The sequence below is a fragment of the Neophocaena asiaeorientalis genome, unplaced genomic scaffold, assembly GCF_003031525.2.
Source record: "Neophocaena asiaeorientalis asiaeorientalis breed wild unplaced genomic scaffold, Neophocaena_asiaeorientalis_V1.1 scaffold24, whole genome shotgun sequence".
Classification (NCBI taxonomy): domain Eukaryota; kingdom Metazoa; phylum Chordata; class Mammalia; order Artiodactyla; family Phocoenidae; genus Neophocaena; species Neophocaena asiaeorientalis.
This window is the reverse complement of record NW_020185317.1, coordinates 4,659,764-4,677,696: the sequence shown is the minus strand read 5'-3', so window position 1 is coordinate 4,677,696 and position 17,933 is coordinate 4,659,764. Positions and strand designations below refer to the sequence as shown.

Below are 17,933 nucleotides of genomic sequence, written 5' to 3'. Positions count from 1 at the left end.
GAATTTAAAAGTGTTGGGGATATTATTGGTGTAGCTCCACAGTTTCATAGCTCCTATGGATCTATTTCACATTCCTACCTGAGACAGAAATATTTATATGTATCAAAATTTGTAACACCAGAAATGATTGCCAATTCATTGGTTATAAAAATCAGGTTTTGGGACTTCGCTGGTGGCACAGTGGTTAAGAATCCGCCTGCCAATCCAGGGGACACAGGTTCGATTCCTGGTATTGGAAGATCCCACGTGCCTGCGGAACAACTAGGCCCATGTCCCACAACTACTGAGCCTGCGCGCTCTAGAGCCTGTGAGCCACAACTATTGAGCCCGTGTGCCACAACTACTGAAGCTCGCACGCCTAGAGCCTGTGCTCCGCAACAAGAGAAGCCACTGCAATGAGAAGCTCACGCACCGCAACGAAGAGTAGCCTCCGCTCGCTGCGACTAGAGAAAGCCCGTGTGCAGCAACAAAGACCCAACACAGCCAAAAATAAATTAATTAATTTTTTAGAAATCTGGTTTTGTAAGGATTCTGATGAATCCAAAAGGATTTAAACTAAAGCATGAGAGTGTTGGATTTCTCTTATATTCTTTTTGCTCATCTACATTTTCTGATTTTTTTTTCTTTCGTGAACATGTATTGCTCTTAATCATTAAAAGGGTCATTTGAAATTTCAGAAGTGGCCTACTTTCTTGTCTTGACCCTCTTACTGGACTGTGAGTTCCTGGGGGTGTATAAGAGGAGGAAGTACCATGATTTTTCACAGTGTGTCCCTAGCACTTAACACAATGCCAGGGACCAACAGGGCTCAATACTGTAAATGGTGGTTGAACTGAGTTGAATGGAAATTTAATCAAACTTTTCTCAGAGATGAGATTCCATGCTATTCTGAAAGATCTGGAAATTCCAGTGTTTCTCAGTCACTTAGGCCATTACATTAGGTATGGAACCACGTCCTATAGACTTGGTCCCTCTTTTGCCTTTGTCTTGCCATCAGGATTTGCTGAGTCTTATTTTGTTCATGAAGTCTTGCCACATTGGCCTTGTTTTCTTACTTAAATGTGTTTCTCATGTTATTCTTAAAAGCATTAGCAATGTCTTTGGGAGCCAAATAGCTCAATTCTGTTTCCTGTCCTTTGTTGATAGTAATATGTTTTTAGAGGAATGGATCAAAGTGGCTGGAAGCCGCAGTCATTAGTTTGCCTTCTGGTCTGCTTTGACAGAACCAAGCAACCAAGGATGGCAGCTGTGAGAATGTGCCCTTATTGAATGAATCAGCTGTCAACTGTAAATTTGCATACTTGTTCTCCTTTTGTGTTTCTGTGAATGCCTGCCATATGCCAGAGGCTGTGCACTGTGCCTTTGGGGAGAGAAAGATGAATAAGGGTGACTCTTGACACCAAGGAGCTGATTCTCCAGAAGAGGGTCTAGGATGCATACATGACCACCCTACAAGCAGGTTAATGAGGGGAACTCGAGTCAAATAAGAACAATTGTTACTGTGCTAAGCAGACGCCCTGAAGGTGCTGCCTCTGTTGTGTATTATTAATGACATTATAATAGACGTGTTTCAACTGTCCCCATTTACAATTACCAGAGCAGTAGATAATCTCCTTTCATTAAGTTTTCCTGCAAGTGGCTCTGCTTTAAAATTTCCTTCAGATTTATTTATTATTATTTATTTATTTTATTTATTTTTTTGGTGGCGCTGTGAGGCTTGTGGGATCTTAGTTCCCTGACCAGGGATTGAACCCAGACCCAGGGCAGTGAAAGCACTGAGTCCTAACCACTGGACCTCCAGGGAATTCTCATTATTTATTATTATTATTATTATTATATTATGTTAGTTTCTGGTGTACAGCAAAGTGATTCAGTTTTTTATATATATATATTCTTTTTCATATTCTTTTCCATTACGGTTTATTACAGGATATTGAATATAGTTTCCTGTGCTATACAGTAAGACCTTGTTGTTTATCTTTTTTATGTAATAGTTTGTAGCCCAAAGTTTCTTCAAATTTAAAATCGTGTTCATGACTTAAGGTTAATCCCTGTTAACCATTGCACCCTAAGCTCTGATTTGTGAGTGTTCTTTCAAACTCTATAGTAAAACTCTTTCAACTTAAAAATGCACATCGTTTCTCATCTGTGGCACTCTGAGACCTTCGAATAACATGGGAGACCACCAGATGCTATATTTCAACTTAAACTGCATCTCTTCTTAGTCATTATTAAATTATCGATGACTTTGCAACAGCTTTTCAGTGTTGCTGCTTTGATATCAATAGTAGAATGGCCATGGCCTTCATAAGGATGTGCCATGAAGTTTGGCCATGTCTGTGTAGGGCTGTTGGCTTGGGGAATGCTGGTCTTGACGTTCCGAGCATAGATGACGTTAACATGGTAGGTGGCTGGTCATTTAAGGTTGGGACTGAATAGACTACTCATATTTAAATGTTAGGTTACAGATGGCATTTTAAGATGCTCTAAGATGTTTATGTTTCATTCTCTTTCAGATTTTGAGGAATTTTTGAAATGATGCTTTCAATACTTTAAATGGTATTTTTATACTGCAAAAGATGCCAGTAAGTGAATTGGTGTACACTGAAATATAGGTAGTAATTTTGGAAGTTTTTGAGATGACAGTCGTTGGGGGAAGGAATGGTTGTGATCATATATTTTGTTTTTCTTGGATGGACAAACAGATGGAAAGAGCTGGGGCAGCCATGGAGTCACCGGGTATCAGTTGGTGTGCTTGGTGGGTGGGCTAAATCAGTACTCTTAGGTAGAGGCCCTACCTACTTCCAGGCTCCTCTGTGGTTCCTCGGAGGGCTCCGCCAGTGATTGTATTTTGTAGATGGCTTTCGCCAAGGTTGGAAGAAAAAGATTAGGTACCTGTAATATTGAAGATGTAACCGTGGTTTAAAATTATATGTTGGGCACAGTACTTAGCGTTCATGTCGATTAGGGATCTTGGTTGCTTGCAATGCAGGAACGATGTAGAGACTCAGAGAATTGCAGAGAGGTTGGAGGACCAGGAAGGATACGGGCTTAGAAGCTAGGCAGGAACTTAAGAGAGACTGGAGGGCTGGGCAGCAGGATCCATAGCAGAAACCGTGGCACAGGAACCACCTGGTCTTCATGATGCTGCTGTTGCTGCAGTGAATAATGAGTGTAACCACCAGCTGTCATCATGAACGGGGACTCCAAGTTACAGGAGGATGTCATTGGCTGTGTATAAGCCATGTTCCTTGGGGTAGATCCGTCTCCTTTGAATTCTGTAATGGGAACTGGGTATTGCTTCTCACTCGATGACTTGTCGCAAGGTAACTGGGCCCCCTGAAAGGGACATTAGGTGTAAATAGGAATAGGATTGTATACTGGATGGTGTCCCCTTTAAAATAAAAGACAAATGTTTACTATGCTCCCCCTTTGGCTGCCCAACATTCACATAAGCCTTTCTTTCCATACTTCCTTTCTTTCCTTTCTTTCCATAGGCTTACGAAAATAAAATGCCCCAGCCAACATAATGCACCTCTTCCCTGTATGGCTGAAAACAGAGCCACCCCCTCCCCAGAGGTTCTCAAGAAAACCTCCTCTGTCCGTTGTCTTCTGTGGCCCCATCTAAGTGGAGCATTGGGGATGATGGCTTTGTCATGCTTTAGCAGTTGTTTTTTGTTTTACGAGTTGGAGGTCTTGGGGTTGATTGTCTTAAGAGTCAAGCCACTTGTAAGTCACTGTCAGCCGTACTTCTTTGGCAGTGTAGATCCCTTATAAATGTTGTTGGCTTTCAAGGTTTATCTGCTTCCATGGACTAATAACTAAAACCAGATATACTACCAACCCCTCAGGTTTTGAACCTAGAACTTGGTCTGAGAACTTGTCTCTGGGCGATTGGACCTGGCCTTGTTGCTGTGCCGAGTGCCTTAGCTCTTGGTTAATGGAATCCACCTGGGAACAGTTAAGAAGCTTAAGAAGCAGTAGAGCAGGTGATACCTCCCCTGTGCTGCATCTTCATGGTGGGAGTGCTATCCCTTTCTCAGGCTGTAGAGATGAAACAGTTGGTGCTTGGGATAGAGGACTTCTCCTCTGTGTCCCCTGCCCCCAGGCAGAATGACTCAACTTAGTAGCATCATATGTTCTCCTCTCTGGCTTTCAGATAGACCAGTTTCACAGCAAGCGTGTCTTTTTCTTGTAGATCCTTAAGAAGTAGCCAACACATACTCCGGCATCTTTTTTTTTTTCCCCTCGAATTCTTGAAAGTTGCAGGCACGGGTCCATGTCATAAGGCACAACAGGCTGTGGTTTAATCAGCTGTGTCTCTATTAAGTATCAAAGGTGATCTTGCCAGTCTAAGATAGTAAGTAGGTCCTCATGCCTCCACTCAGTGTCCTTGGCTCAGCCAGTCCACGCTCTTCAGTGTGTTACTGACGCACTCCATTCCCTCATGCCAGCTTCTTTTATTGGGTAAGATGCTTTCTGTGGCAAATAATAGAAAATCCAACTCAAACAGCTTAAATAATAAAGAGAATTAATTGGCTTCTGTGACCCACAACTTGAGAGCTGTGGGATGGGCTTCAGGTGTAATTTGATCCAGAGGTTTGTGATGTTATCAGGTTATTTTCTTTCCCTGCCCTCCTCCTTGTATTGTTTTCCTCCTCAGACTAGGCCCCTCCTGAAAGCAGACATGGTCACAGAAGTTCCAAATATCACATCTGTAAATCATGCCACCCAGAGGTAGATGGAAGGAACCTTTGTCCTCATATTCCAAGCCAAAGCCTCAGGCTCAGTTATATGACCAGCCCTGAATCAATTACAGTGGCTGGGAGGTAGAAATATGTTGATCGCCTTAGTGTAGATTGCAGGCTACATTCCCGGAGCATGGGATAAAATTGGCTTGCCTGGAACAATGTGGTTTCCCCTGTGGGTCTTGGGAAGGGTGCAGGTGGACATCTATGTGTCAAACAAAAAGTATCCTTAGTGCTCTATGTACGTTCCCATATGAATTCTTCTGATAGTTTATGGAAACCTTGAGTTAGCAAGTGATTCTGAAATTTGTTCCTGTAGTCAGCATTGGTCTTTCAGAGAAAAAACAAATCAGTTTCTTTTGGCTGAACAAAATATTCCGACTAATTTCGTTGAGATGTCGAAGTGAACCAACCAGGCCTGGAGATGGTAGTCATGGTAAGGGAAATCAGTCCATTTGTGCGAAGATAGGAAGTATCTCTGTGTCATTTTTTCAGTGTCCCAGTTTCACCAGGAGAATGAAAATGAGGGGGAGGATGTCACTGTTTCCTCCCCCCTAAGTGCCTAGGTGCTAAAAAAGTAAAATGATAGGAAACAAAACTGTTCTGGCATGACTAAGTGGACGTTGTTATCACCTTTATAGTTGGTTTACTTCATTGCTGTATTTTGATTTGCAAAAGTTGTATTTTCCGTTTTTCACTTTTACCCACTGCCTGTAACTCAGCATTTGTTTTGTTTGCTCTCTTCCGCCCTTCAGATTATAAAGTTGGGATAGAAGTGTAAAAATTAGAACCCATACTCCTGCTTGAAACTTGTATTTGAAAAAATGGTGAAGCAGGTTTAATTACAGAGAAAGACTGGCTGCTTAATTACTGTTACCTGCAGTGAAGCTGCTGTCTTTCTGCAGCTGTTTCCATAAATAGACTTTATTATATACAGGAATCTACCCCAGGGCAAAGAGTTCCCATTCTGCCTCTTTGCTTAATTTAAATTGCTGGTTTGAGGTGGTTATTTTTGAAACTCTTCTCAGGTTGACTTCCCCCTTAATCCCTAAGCCTTCTTCCCTCATCTGCCAAATTATATGTAATGCATCACATTGCAGCTAGAGTGCTTTTGGCATTTCTCGAGTCTGAGAACTTGAAATTTGATTTAAATGTTAATTTATTGTGACAAAGGTTGGGTACTCATGTTCCTATTCCTGTACAAGTCTTTCCACGGACTTGGCACGGGCCCAGCTGTCTACCCGGCTTCTGCTGCATCTCTAGAGAGTGGCAAGTACCCCTACCTCCACCTGGTTTATTTTGAAAGATCTGGCCTAGTTCAAAGTGCCTGAAACCATTCTTGGTACGACTATTGTTGGGTTTTAGCGATACCTGGGGCTATTTATTCCAGGTGTACTTGGTATGAAATTTAAAAAGACATTAACAAAAAGTTAACCCTGTTTTTCTTGTTTTGAATATTAAATACTTCTTTATTGGTTGCTTTCGTTTATGAGAGAATCTTGCTGCTTCTTCTTGGTTTCATTTTTTTGGCTTTTCAGTGCACACTTGAAAAAAAATTCTTTTTTTAATGGGTCAGAAATAAAGAATATGTTTGGATTCATAGAAATCATTAATAATAATAAAGAATTATGTAATTCCTGGTCTTTCCCAGTTCTCTTTAAAATAGCCCAACTAAATGTAGTTTCTTTTGCCTCTAAGAGACCTACTAGATGTTCTAGACTAGAATAGAGTACATTTATTTAAATTGCTAAGCCTTAAGCAAGAAGACTGACCTTTATAAGATATAGGATGCTTGAGTGACTCCTTCATGGAAAGAATTAAATGTACTCCCCTCTCAGTATTAGGGGCATGAATATATGTGAGTATTTATTAGTATCCTGAAATATTATTTAGTATTAGTATCCTGAAGTTAAACAAAATTGACTTCTGCATTGGAAGTATTTAGAGGGAATGGCCCAGATGAATTTAGTTCTACATCCGGATGATATTAGAGAAAGCAACATAACACACACACACACACACACACACACACACACACACTCGCCACACCTCGCCACGCCACACCACACCACACCACACCACACCCACACACTCTCCTTACACACACACACACACACACACACACACGCACACACACACTCGCCACACCTCGCCACGCCACACCACACACACACACTCTCCTAAATTCAGATAGTACTCTTGACAGTGATCAGATTTGAAGTCTTGGGCATTTAACATTCTGCTCTTGGGTGGCACCACGCACTTTAGAGTGGGAGCCCAGTGCTGCCTTTGCAGTGTGCCTGTGTTTTCCACTTGATAGGCTTTCACACTGAGCTAAAAGGAAACTAGTATTTCTGGTCTATTCGTTGCATGTTAATTCGGTTTTGCTGTTCTAGCGGTGTGTCTGTTGGAATGAGCGTTGAGAATATTGAGGTCACTCTTGGCAGGTTATATCATATAGGCAACCTTTGATTTTCAAGTGGGGTGTTATTATTTTCTTTATAAGTCAGCGTTGACTCCTGGAATGAAATTTCTCCCCATGGATATAGTGTTTTAAGTGGTGATTTAAGTTCTTTTGGCACAAAATGTAACACACTCCTAATTAACCATAAGCAGGATTTCTTAATCTCCCTGAGCTTCCTTATCTTAAAATGGGGATAATGATAACAACCTACCTCATAGAGTTGTGAGGATTAAATTAATTAATGCGTGGAAAGTTCTTGATACAGCATCTGATATGTGACAAAAGTACTCAGTAAATGTTAGCATCATTTTTTAAACATTCTCTGGGAAGTGGCATTCTGCATTTCATCATGGAATACTGGGGGAATGCCGTCTTCGGGCAGCAGGTTCCTGTGGGTTCAAGTCTGACATTGGTAGGCAAGGGCTAGTGGAAAGGGGTGGGTTGGGTTCTCTTGCTAGAGCTTTGCAACTTCTGGTTGGGCAGAGGAGATGGTCTACAGAAGAAAACGGTGACCCTGGCTTCCTAGTGGCTCTTTCTGTAGATGGACTTTGCTTGGGTTGATGACTGGGAGGGAGGTTTGTTTGTGGCAGCAGGTTGGCAAGTGGGGCTTCTAGCAGCTTGGCAGTGACTGCAGCTCCCGCAGAGGCTTCTGACGTAGGTTTTGGGGGCAGGGGCGGGGGCGGGTTACGACACTAATGAGGCAGGTGAGGGCCATTTGGAAATAGCAGTGTTTCATTTCTCCATCGGTGCTAAGAACCCATCTGAAATTATCTTGCTCATTTATATTGTCCCCCTTTCCCTCTTTCTTACAGCAAGAGACTATGGCCAAAATGGAGGTGAAAACGTCACTTCTGGACAATATGATTGGAGTTGGAGATATGGTTCTTTTAGAACCTCTCAATGAGGAGACCGTCATCAACAACCTCAAGAAACGGTTTGACCACAATGAGATATATGTGAGTGTGCACTGGAGGTCATCTGGGGGGTTTAGACTTTGCATTTTGTGGCACAGAGCTGGTTTTTCTTCCTTAGACTCTTCTCTTTTTTCTGTTTGTTTATTGGAGTCCAGAGGTATTTGTTTATACCCTCAGGAAGAGTTTTGGGTTTGCTCATTTGGCACGTGAGTAACATCGCATTAGAGTCGCGTGAGTCTGCTTTCCACACGGTGTTTATAGAGGGCTGACTGTGCAGAGTGTTGCCCTGGATGTCGGGGGTGTTCTAAAACAAGTGGAAGACTTAGTTCTGCCCTCGGAGGAACATGTATTCAGGAGGAGGTTTGAAATCCACAGGCGTCTTCTTGGATACCTTCATAAGATTAGCAGCCTGACCTTTGAGAAGCTACTCATTAAGATGCAAGGCAGTCAAAAAAGACATAAACCTTCTTAACATTTGTAGTTAGTAGAGACAGGAGCAAATTACCAGATACGAATATGTGTTTGGTCCCTGGAGACTTGGGAATAGTCGTGTCCTGCTATATAAAAGTATCATGTCAGACACAAAAATGAAAACATATAAATATATACAGTAATAGAAATCTTATGTTGTAAAAATTCTTTATAAAGGATTTCATAGTGTTACTCTATTAAGTTTGTTAAATATATTTAAAACATGAGTCAAAAATGCTTTTATATATAGCTTTTCAGGAATTTGCATAAAGCACAGAAATTTGCATCTGTTCAGGTAGAGACATGTTAACTAAACCAAGGAGATGAAGATTCCCTGTACCAGCAGCTGAGAAGGAAGTGGATGGATGGGGTGGAAGTAGTTTTAATAGCTTCTGACTCGCTTCTGAGTTCTTTTCCCCCCATGTTGTAGTCTGTCTGTGTCTAGATATGAATTGGATTATTGGGACCATGCTTCATGTTTTTCTGTCTATCAGTGTGGGGACAGGAGGAGGAAATATAAGTAAATAAAACGAGAGAACGTAACTGATTATAACTTTGTAGAACTAACATATTTTTAAAAATTATATGCGAAGCTATATTTTATGTTGCCTATAGCTTTCCTTTCCAGATAGGCGATCATGTTTCAAGGATAATTTTGGATAATTAATTCTTTTTTAAAAAATTTATTTTATTTTTGGCTGCACTGGGTCTTTGTTGCTGCGTGCGGGCTTTTCTCTAGTTGAGGTGAGCGGAGCCTATTCTTCATTGTGGTGCATGGGCTTCTCATTGCGGTGGCTTCTCTTGTTGCAGAGCACGGGCTCTAGATGCGCGGGCTCAGTAGTTGTGGCCCGCGGGCTCTAGAGCGCAGGCTCAGTAGCTGTGGCGCACGGGCTTAGTTGTTCCGTGGCATGTGGGATCTTCCCAGACCAGGGCTCAAACCCGTGTCCCCTGCATTGGCAGGCGGATTCTTAACCACTGCTCCACCAGGGAAGCCTGGATAATTAATTTCTTAATGAAATAGGAGTCACCATCTGGGAACTGAACTTCCGGTCTTTCTGGATTTGATTGTTGGAGGTAGGGGGAGGTTGACAGTAACCTGAGATATATGGATACTGCTTTGGAATATTAATTTAGTAACTGGCTACTAAACTAACTAAGAGATGTAGTTATGTAAACTGCTGATTCAGATGGAAGAGGTATAAAACGCCATTGCTGTAGAGCAAGTGAGAGGTGTTGTTTGGTTTGGCAGTGAGGCCCCGTGTCACCTTTCCTCAAAGTGTAGCAGTTCAGTTTTCAGGTGGGAAAACATCATGGTTCTGCAGCTTTAATTGAAAATGTGGTCTGATAGCAAATAAAAGACAGACTTTAAACATTGGTCTTTGAGATGGAGATAGGAGGCATCAGATATATCCTAACCGACGTTGGCTGATCATTTTTCTTTCTGGCTCTAAGAGGCACAATTCACTTTCAGCTGAATTGAGAATAGGGTGGAGAGTAGAACATTACATGCATTCAAATACCTGATTTGTTGTGCCCACTAAAAATAAAAGAATCTCCTTTTTAACAAAATGTCAAGTGTTAACATTCATGAGTCTTTAGCAGACGAACTCTCTGGGTTTCAGCCTTACATGATTTTATTTTCTGACTATTTTAGGAATGTTCTTTCTGGTATGAGACAAAAGCAGAAAATTGTTTTTTGCTTCCAGATATTCATATAATTAATGTTTTCCATCATACTTTGGGACTATTATTTCCATGAGATGTGTGCCTTCATTTTGTAACTTTAAACACACGTCATATTGGAGGATTGGGCATTCTCTATTTTAAGCAAAAAAGAAAAAAAAACAGCTTATAGGGTAATGTGTGTAGTATGATCTTATTTTTTTTAATGGGGGTTTATGGATGTGTACACATGTTTGTATATTTGTATGAACGTAGAGAAAGCCATGCTAACTTTAGTACCATGCTAACTTTAGCATGGGTGGATTTAGGCATGCTAACTTCAGTGGGGTGGGTTGGGATCTGGGGACGGGGAAGAGTTATTACTCTTTTAGACCTCAGTATTACAGGGCTTGTTAAGTCAAGTATGTATTGGTTTTGTAATTTTGTTTTTTTTTTTTGCGGTACGCGGGCCTCTCACTGTTGTGGCCTCTCCCGTTGCGGAGCACAGGCTCTGGACGCGCAGGCTCAGCGGCCATGGCTCACGGGCCCAGCCGCTCCGCGGCATGTGGGATCTTCCCGGACCGGGGCACGAACCCGTGTCCCCTGCATCGGCAGGCGGACTCTCAACCACTGCGCCACCAGGGAAGCCCTGGTTTTGTGATTTAAAAAAAATACTGTACGATAGATTTGATTACCCCACCTTACCCCGTGTAACCCCACATGATGTATATACTGCCCTTGGGAGATCTGTTTCTGGCCCTTATTCTGATAATCTTCCTGCTTTGCTTTTCTTCTTGGGTTGCTGAAAATTGTTCAGCTGATGCCAAAGGCCAAGTTAATGACATACAGTATTTTACTATCTTGTATTTCACTTTGTTTTTTAATTCTTTCCCAGGAAGAGAAGGTACAGTTTAAAAATTTTTTTTATTATTTAGTCTCTGTTGTAGTCTCATAGCTTTACTTTATCCTATAAAATTGTGTGATGGTCTCGAGTGATCCATCATGCAAACATACTGAACAGTCATTTGTATGTTCAGAAGCCATGGTTGATAAGGGGGCCTGTGAACAGAGGGACGCTTGGCTCAGACTTTAGAACTCTGGCTGTACCCAGAGCTTTTGCCGCTTCTTGTGTGAGCCAGCTGTAGATCAGGGGACCCTGTTCTTCCAACCTGCCCCCCACACCCCCGCTTTCACCACCATATCTAGAGGTAAGAAATATTCCCTGCCTTCACAGAGTTCTCACCAGATAAGAGTTATCAACTCTCTAGAGTATTTATAACCCCTAGTATCCTCTGGATCTCCAGCCAGCTGAATCTGGAAGTGGAATCCCTGGTGATCCTGTCATACTAAACCTGAAGCTCTGGGTAGGCCAATGAGTCACATGTACTCCTCAAACTACTGACTGTGGCCAGGTGACCAGAATGAGCTGAATGGCTTAAGAAAATGATGTCTGCTCCTAGGATTGGCGGAGGGTCAGTTTTTTCCAAAGTAGATGGGTTGTGTGTAAGTAGGTTGAATACTCTACTAAATCTCTCTATCAGCGTGTCAGGACGAGGGAAGGGCAGTGGATGCTGATGAGGCCCTCTGCTGTAACCCCGTCACAGGCTTGGTAGGGAATTCTCTAGTGAAGTGGTTTTATTGGTGTTGCTACCATGCTGAAGGATATGTTCCATGAGAAGCATTTATGATTGGAATTCTAAGCTTCAGGTGCACCCAAAGGCATGCCTCTCAAGACTTTTCTCCTGGAGAACTCCTTATGGTAGAGAAGAGTAGGGACTTCCCTGGCGGTCCAGTGGTTAAGACACCACGCTTCCATTGCAGGGGGCACAGGTTCAATCCTTGGTCAAGGAGCTAAGATCCCGTATGCCTCATGGTGTGGCCAAAAAAAAAAGGAGAAGAGTAAAAAGGACCCTGGGGTGGGTAGTTGAAGTCTGTCCACTTTAGGGGAATACTGTTGAAATCTTTGCTTCCAAAGTCATTCAAAGTTTTATTCTATTCTGTAATGCATATCATATGGTTTTGTTTTAATCTACTCTACTCTTTGCAACCCTTATTTGAATAAGAAGTATTTTTGGTGCTGACAAGTAGTTGTAGTTTGTTTTCTATCTGAATTGTCAGGTTGGGGATCATCTAGATATAAGAGGTCTGAATTAGTCCAATTTTAGGATCTTATGTTAGACTACTTGTAGTTGTAAGAGGACTGCTTTGAAAGTCTAGTAAAAATTGTCTTGATTTTTAGGAGTTGGTACTAGAATTAGGATCCCCGTAAAAATAGGATCCAGTACTTCTACGAAAGATAGTAAAGTGCATGCTTCAGGATTATGTCTTCTTTGCTTTGAGTTGGGTTCACACACTTGTTTAAAAAGCCCAGAGTTGGTTCAACACCCTGTCTGTAGCCGGGCAGAGTCTCTAAATCTGAGACAGTTCCAGATGTTGACGTGGTCCTTGCAGGAGGGCTGTTCCATTGGAGATGGAGGTGGATCAGGTAAGAACAGATAGAGGGAATGTTGGCCCAGTGGGGTAACACACAGGGTCAGAGACTGTTTGCTTTGATTCCTCACTCTTGGCCGAGTGCAGTGCAGGCTGGGCCCAGCTGCAGGACGTGCTCCAGCAGTCTCTGTGGGGTCGGTGGTGAGAAATGCTGGTTGTGACATTCCTAAGCGCCGCTCTTCTGTATTCTTTCTGTCCTTTGTCAGAGCTTCTTCTGGCCTCCCCACCCCCGTCCACAGCCAGATGGGATGGTGGCAAGATTTCATGTGAACTTGGTATGCAGGAGACCCAGCCAGACGTGATTCTGTTTTTAGGGTGACTGGTCAGGACTGTGGTTCCATTCAGGAACAGGAAAGCTGCAATTTAAGCAAGAACAAGGCCCAGGGCAAATTTGGAAACTAAAGAACCAAGGTGTCCATTCTCTGACAGGAAGTATTTTTGGTACTAACAAGTAGATTTAGTTTGTTTTCTATCTGAATTGTCAGGTGGGGATCATCCAGATATAGAGGTCTGAATTAGTCCAATTTTAGAATCTTAAGTTAAACTACTTGTAGATGTAAGAGTGACTGCTTTGAAAGTCTAGTAAAAATTGTCTTAATTTTTAGAAGTTGGTAGTAGAATTAGGATCTCCGTAAGGATGGGATCCAATACTCTTATGAAAAATACTCAAATGTAAGTACAATATATTTGGTTTAAAATATTGGAAAGTAAATGAAAATAATACTAATTAACATTTATTTGACTAATAATAGAAAAGGAAGGTGCTTATATTGATATCCTCGGATAAAAGGTAGAGAGTAGACCAAGGGTCCCTGCTTTGTTTCTCTTATTTGCCTTAACTCAGGGACAGGCAGGAAAGAGTTCCTTGGTCGGGGCTGGAGGTGGTCTTCGGGCTGTCTGTCTTTTCCTACTTAGAATTTTATATGAAACACTCAGAGGACAACTAGTATTGCTAGAAATAGCCCTTCTGAGCTGAAGATTCAGTAAGTTTTGTGACCCTTTAGAGGTTCTTTTAGAATAAACACTTAGTTATATTGTGGAAACACAGGAAAAAATAATTTGGTTACTGTTTGAAACAACCAATGAGATTATAAGTAAAATACGTAAAATTTTTATGCACCCAAGTCAGCCACAAAATTATATTTAAGGGTGCTGGCTGAGCACAATAAATGAGGTAAACATAAAAAAAATACTAGTTAACATTTATATATTTATTTTAAGTGTCAAAACCACTTTTCATTTGTATACATGAAAATTCCTACCTTTTGGGGATAACATTATTCCTGAGAATTTAGTGTAAATGGTGTATTAGTTTTCTCTTGCCGCAGAATAGATTGCCCCAAACTTAGTGACTTAAAATAACATACATGTATTATCTGACTCTTTCTGTGGGACAGGCATTCGGGCATGGCTTAGCTGGGTCCTCTGTTTGGGGTCTCACCAGGCTGTCATCAAGGTGTCAGCCAGGACTGCAGTCTTGTTCGGGGCTCGGCCCTTTTCCAAGCTCACGGGGCTGTTGGCAGAGAGTAGGGCTGGAGTTCGTATGCCCAGCTTAGTGTTATTCCTACCCAGATGTTCTCTAAATTTTTTTCTTTTTAAAATTTCCTTTAAACAGCCTTAAAAAAGTTACACAAGTAACAAATGCTTTTGTGGAAAAAAAATGAGATAGCATAGGGATACATAACATAAAAATGTAATTTTCTTATCTCAGCCTTAAAAAAATTACGCAAGTAACAAATGCTTTGGGGAAAAAAACATAACATAAAAATGTAATTTTCTTATCTCAGTACCCCAGTCCCATTTCCAGAAGTAATGGCAGTTGGGTGGGTCATCTTCCAGATTATGTAAGTTTGATTAAAAATTAAATTTGTTTTGGTTTTAGAGTTGGAAGTAGAAGGTTCTTCTTCATCTAGGTGGATGGGCCTTTACCCAGAGAACCCAGGCCCAGCAAATTTGAGTGAAACAAGAACCTTCTTTAATGCCACCTCCCCTCCCACCATGACCAAGTGGGGGAAGGAAGGTGGACTCCTGAGCTGGTGAAATGAAATGCCTAGACTTGACTGTGTCTGAGGGGTTCACCAAATGCAGACTCAGCCTGCGCGGCTCGTTGAAAAGGTAGACAATTAAGGAAACATGGAGAACAACTTGTGTGTGTTTTCAAGAGTGTAGCTTTGGTTTTTGGAATGGAGTCACAGCATTAGGGGGCTAGATAGAGCTGGGGAACAACAGCAGATCATGAGGCTGTTGTGTCTAGTTTCGGAGCACAGTCCGTCTCTTGGACAGTTTTGTAATACTTTTCAAAACAATCATTTTTGGTAAAAGCTTGCCAGTTTCAACCTGTCCAAGCTCCCTTAAAACCTTTGGTGATTGGAAAAATTCTTCCTCTTAGAACTTGCAAAATGGCATGAGTTTATCTGTTATCTGCCAAGCTATATAGTACTTGATATATTTGAATAATATTTATAATATATTAATTTAAATGTTCTGATTGAAGCCGTACTTGAAGTTCGATTTGGAGGAAATCAAGGCCCAACTTCAGGTCTGCAGAAGTGTCATCTTTTGGTGGCAGTGTGGTGGGTACTAGGAAGCAAGGACCTGAGTTCCAGTCCTGGCTCTGTTACTTACCATCTGTGAGACCTGGAACAAGTACTTTAACTCCTAGGAGAGTGTTTTCTTATTGGTAAAATGATAAACAATGACAGTTAACACGTATTAAGTCCTTATTGGTACAATATGCTATTCTAAGCACTTTACATGTACTTGTTTATTTAAGTTTTACTAGAGTCCTATGCACTGAAGGTTTTCAAATTATCTTCATTTTACATATGAGGAAACTGAGGCTCTGAAAGGCTAAGTGACCTTTCCAAGGTCACACAGCGAGTAGGTGATGGAGCTGGGATTCATATCCAGGAAGTCTGGCTCTGTAGTTCATGCTCTTAATAATGGTCCTGCTAATAAGTTTATGCAGTTACCATGTGCATCAGTGATACCACTAATAGGGAAGCATTCTCAGCCTGCAAAGTGCTGTTCAACATAACTGAGTATGATATTGAGTGTATAGGTTTTGGAGCAAGGCAGCCTCAACAACCCAGACAAATAATTGAAGAGATAATCCGCCTTCCTGCCACGTGTTGAGTTAGCATTCAACAGTGCAGTGACGTGAACTAGTGTGACAGGGAACAAGTGCGTTCAGTTCTAAAGTCGTAGGTGCTCTCTAGTCAAAGAAAAGTGATAGCAACCGTTAGGATGGTGTGTTCCTCTCTGGAAGGTGGGAGACGATCTTGGGAGGAGATGGGTTTTCGTCCTGTTCACTGGATGGCAGGTGATTGATAGCTGCACAAGGTCCTTTACCATTAAGAGCACATCGTAGAGGGACTTCCTCCCTGGTGGTCCAGTGGTTAAGACTCCGTGCTTCCACTGCAGGGGGCACAGGTTAGATCCGTGGTCGGGGAACTAAAAGCCTGCATGCCGCAGGGCACAGCCAGAAAAAAAAAAAAAAAGAGCACAGAGTAGAGGAGGAAGAAGCAATTCCCCACAAGAGCCATGTGGCTAATTCATGCGGCTGATTCACCCCTCCCCTCTACACACACATCTCTTTCTGCTCTTAGATTTATAGTACAGATAAGTATTAACGATAATCCTAATTTCTAAAGAGAGGCTGTTTTGTGCATCCAACTCTGCTGTGGCATATTGGGCAAGGCATGGGCCTTTGGCAGACAGACCAAGGTTGTGTCTTGGTCACTCACAACCACTGTGACCATTGAAGTAATTGAGGGTCAGTTCTCTCATCTGTAAAATAGGTATCATGGTGCTTATCTTGTTGAGTTGTTTTGGAGATTAAGGGGCATTTTATTTTATTGATTGATTGATTGATTGATTGATTGCGGTACGCGGGCCTCTCACTGTCGTGGCCTCTCCCGTTGCGGAGCACAGGCTCCGGATGCGCAGGCTCAGCGGCCATGGCTCATGGGCCTAGCCGCTCCGCGGCACGTGGGATCCTCCCGGACCAGGGCACGAACCCGTGTTCCCTGCATCAGCAGGCGGACTGTCAACCACTGCGCCACCAGGGAAGCCCCTAAGGGGCATTTTAGCCCGGTGCTTGACATATAGTTGGAATGGAGTACCTGACCACATGACCATCTGAAAAACTTGGAAACCCAGCATGACTTTTCTTCAAGATTTCAGACCCTGAGCTTTTCTTATGATTAGAATTTTCTCTCTCTCCCCTTCCCTGACTCTCTCATTGCCTCTCCCCTCCCTCCCTTTTTCCCTACCCCCTCCTACTTCGGTATTCATTACACAGATTTCACTTTTGTTGGATTACTACTTTCAATTAGCCACGTAATATTATTTTCAAGACTTGTAGCTGGTAGCATACCTGTAACACAGGACCACTCTGTACCTTTAGTTAAGAGACTCTTACTAGGTCTGGAGAATGATACATATTTGGAAAATACTTGTTCCTTACAGAGCAACGAAGATAAGGTAGTATTGTGTTATCCTGCTCTGAAATAAAGGCTGCCCGAAGTGATATTTTTAGCCGGTATTTCGGCGTGGCATAGAACTCATATCTAGTTCTTTAATTCATAGTCTGAAATGACTGCAGCACAGGAACAAAGGATTATAATATGATGGTAGTTAAGGCATGTCTCAGACTACACCGACAGGGACCATGCCTGACAAGCTTGCCTGATCTAAGGCCAGTGATTTAGCACAGCATAGATAAACAGATGAATAGGGCTTGAATCTCTCCTCAAACTTTGAGTTGAGAAATACTGAAACAAATAAAATACCAACAGAAGCAGACGCCAGGAGTCATGATGTGGTGAGGCCACGATGGGCCGTGTGTAGGCAGAGACTGTGAATAAGAGTCTTTGCAACAGGCCAGCTTTGGAGTAGAAAGTGAGAAGACCAGTCAGTAGCAGGCCCAGAGGAAGCAAAAATGTGAGTAGGGGATGAGCACATTGATAGTGGGACTGGAAAGGAAGTCTTCACAAACTTGTGTTGCTTTGTTCCATAATGTGGCCTCACAGCCATCCATACTCACTTTTGGGTCCCAGCTTTTCTTGTAGCTCGGTAATGGGTTCCTCGGGGGGTTCCTGGGTATGTGATTATCACAGTAAAACCTTCAGTACTTGATGTAACTTGAGGGCATCTCTGTGCCCAGCAGCTGACAGAGCCTGA

General features: G+C 42.2%; 1 protein-coding gene across 3 annotated transcripts in view; it reads left to right on the top strand.

The window, feature by feature from the left end:
* The window catches only part of MYO1B (myosin IB), a 184,638-nt gene that overhangs the window by 23,843 nt on the left and 142,862 nt on the right, over positions 1 to 17,933 (top strand). For all 3 annotated transcript variants that reach the window (XM_024733654.1, XM_024733655.1, XM_024733656.1), the window contains exon 2: positions 8,025 to 8,168. In XM_024733654.1, coding sequence (XP_024589422.1) covers positions 8,034 to 8,168 — 135 coding nt within the window. In that variant the 5' untranslated portion in view covers positions 8,025 to 8,033. The remainder of the gene's footprint in view (positions 1 to 8,024; positions 8,169 to 17,933) is intronic.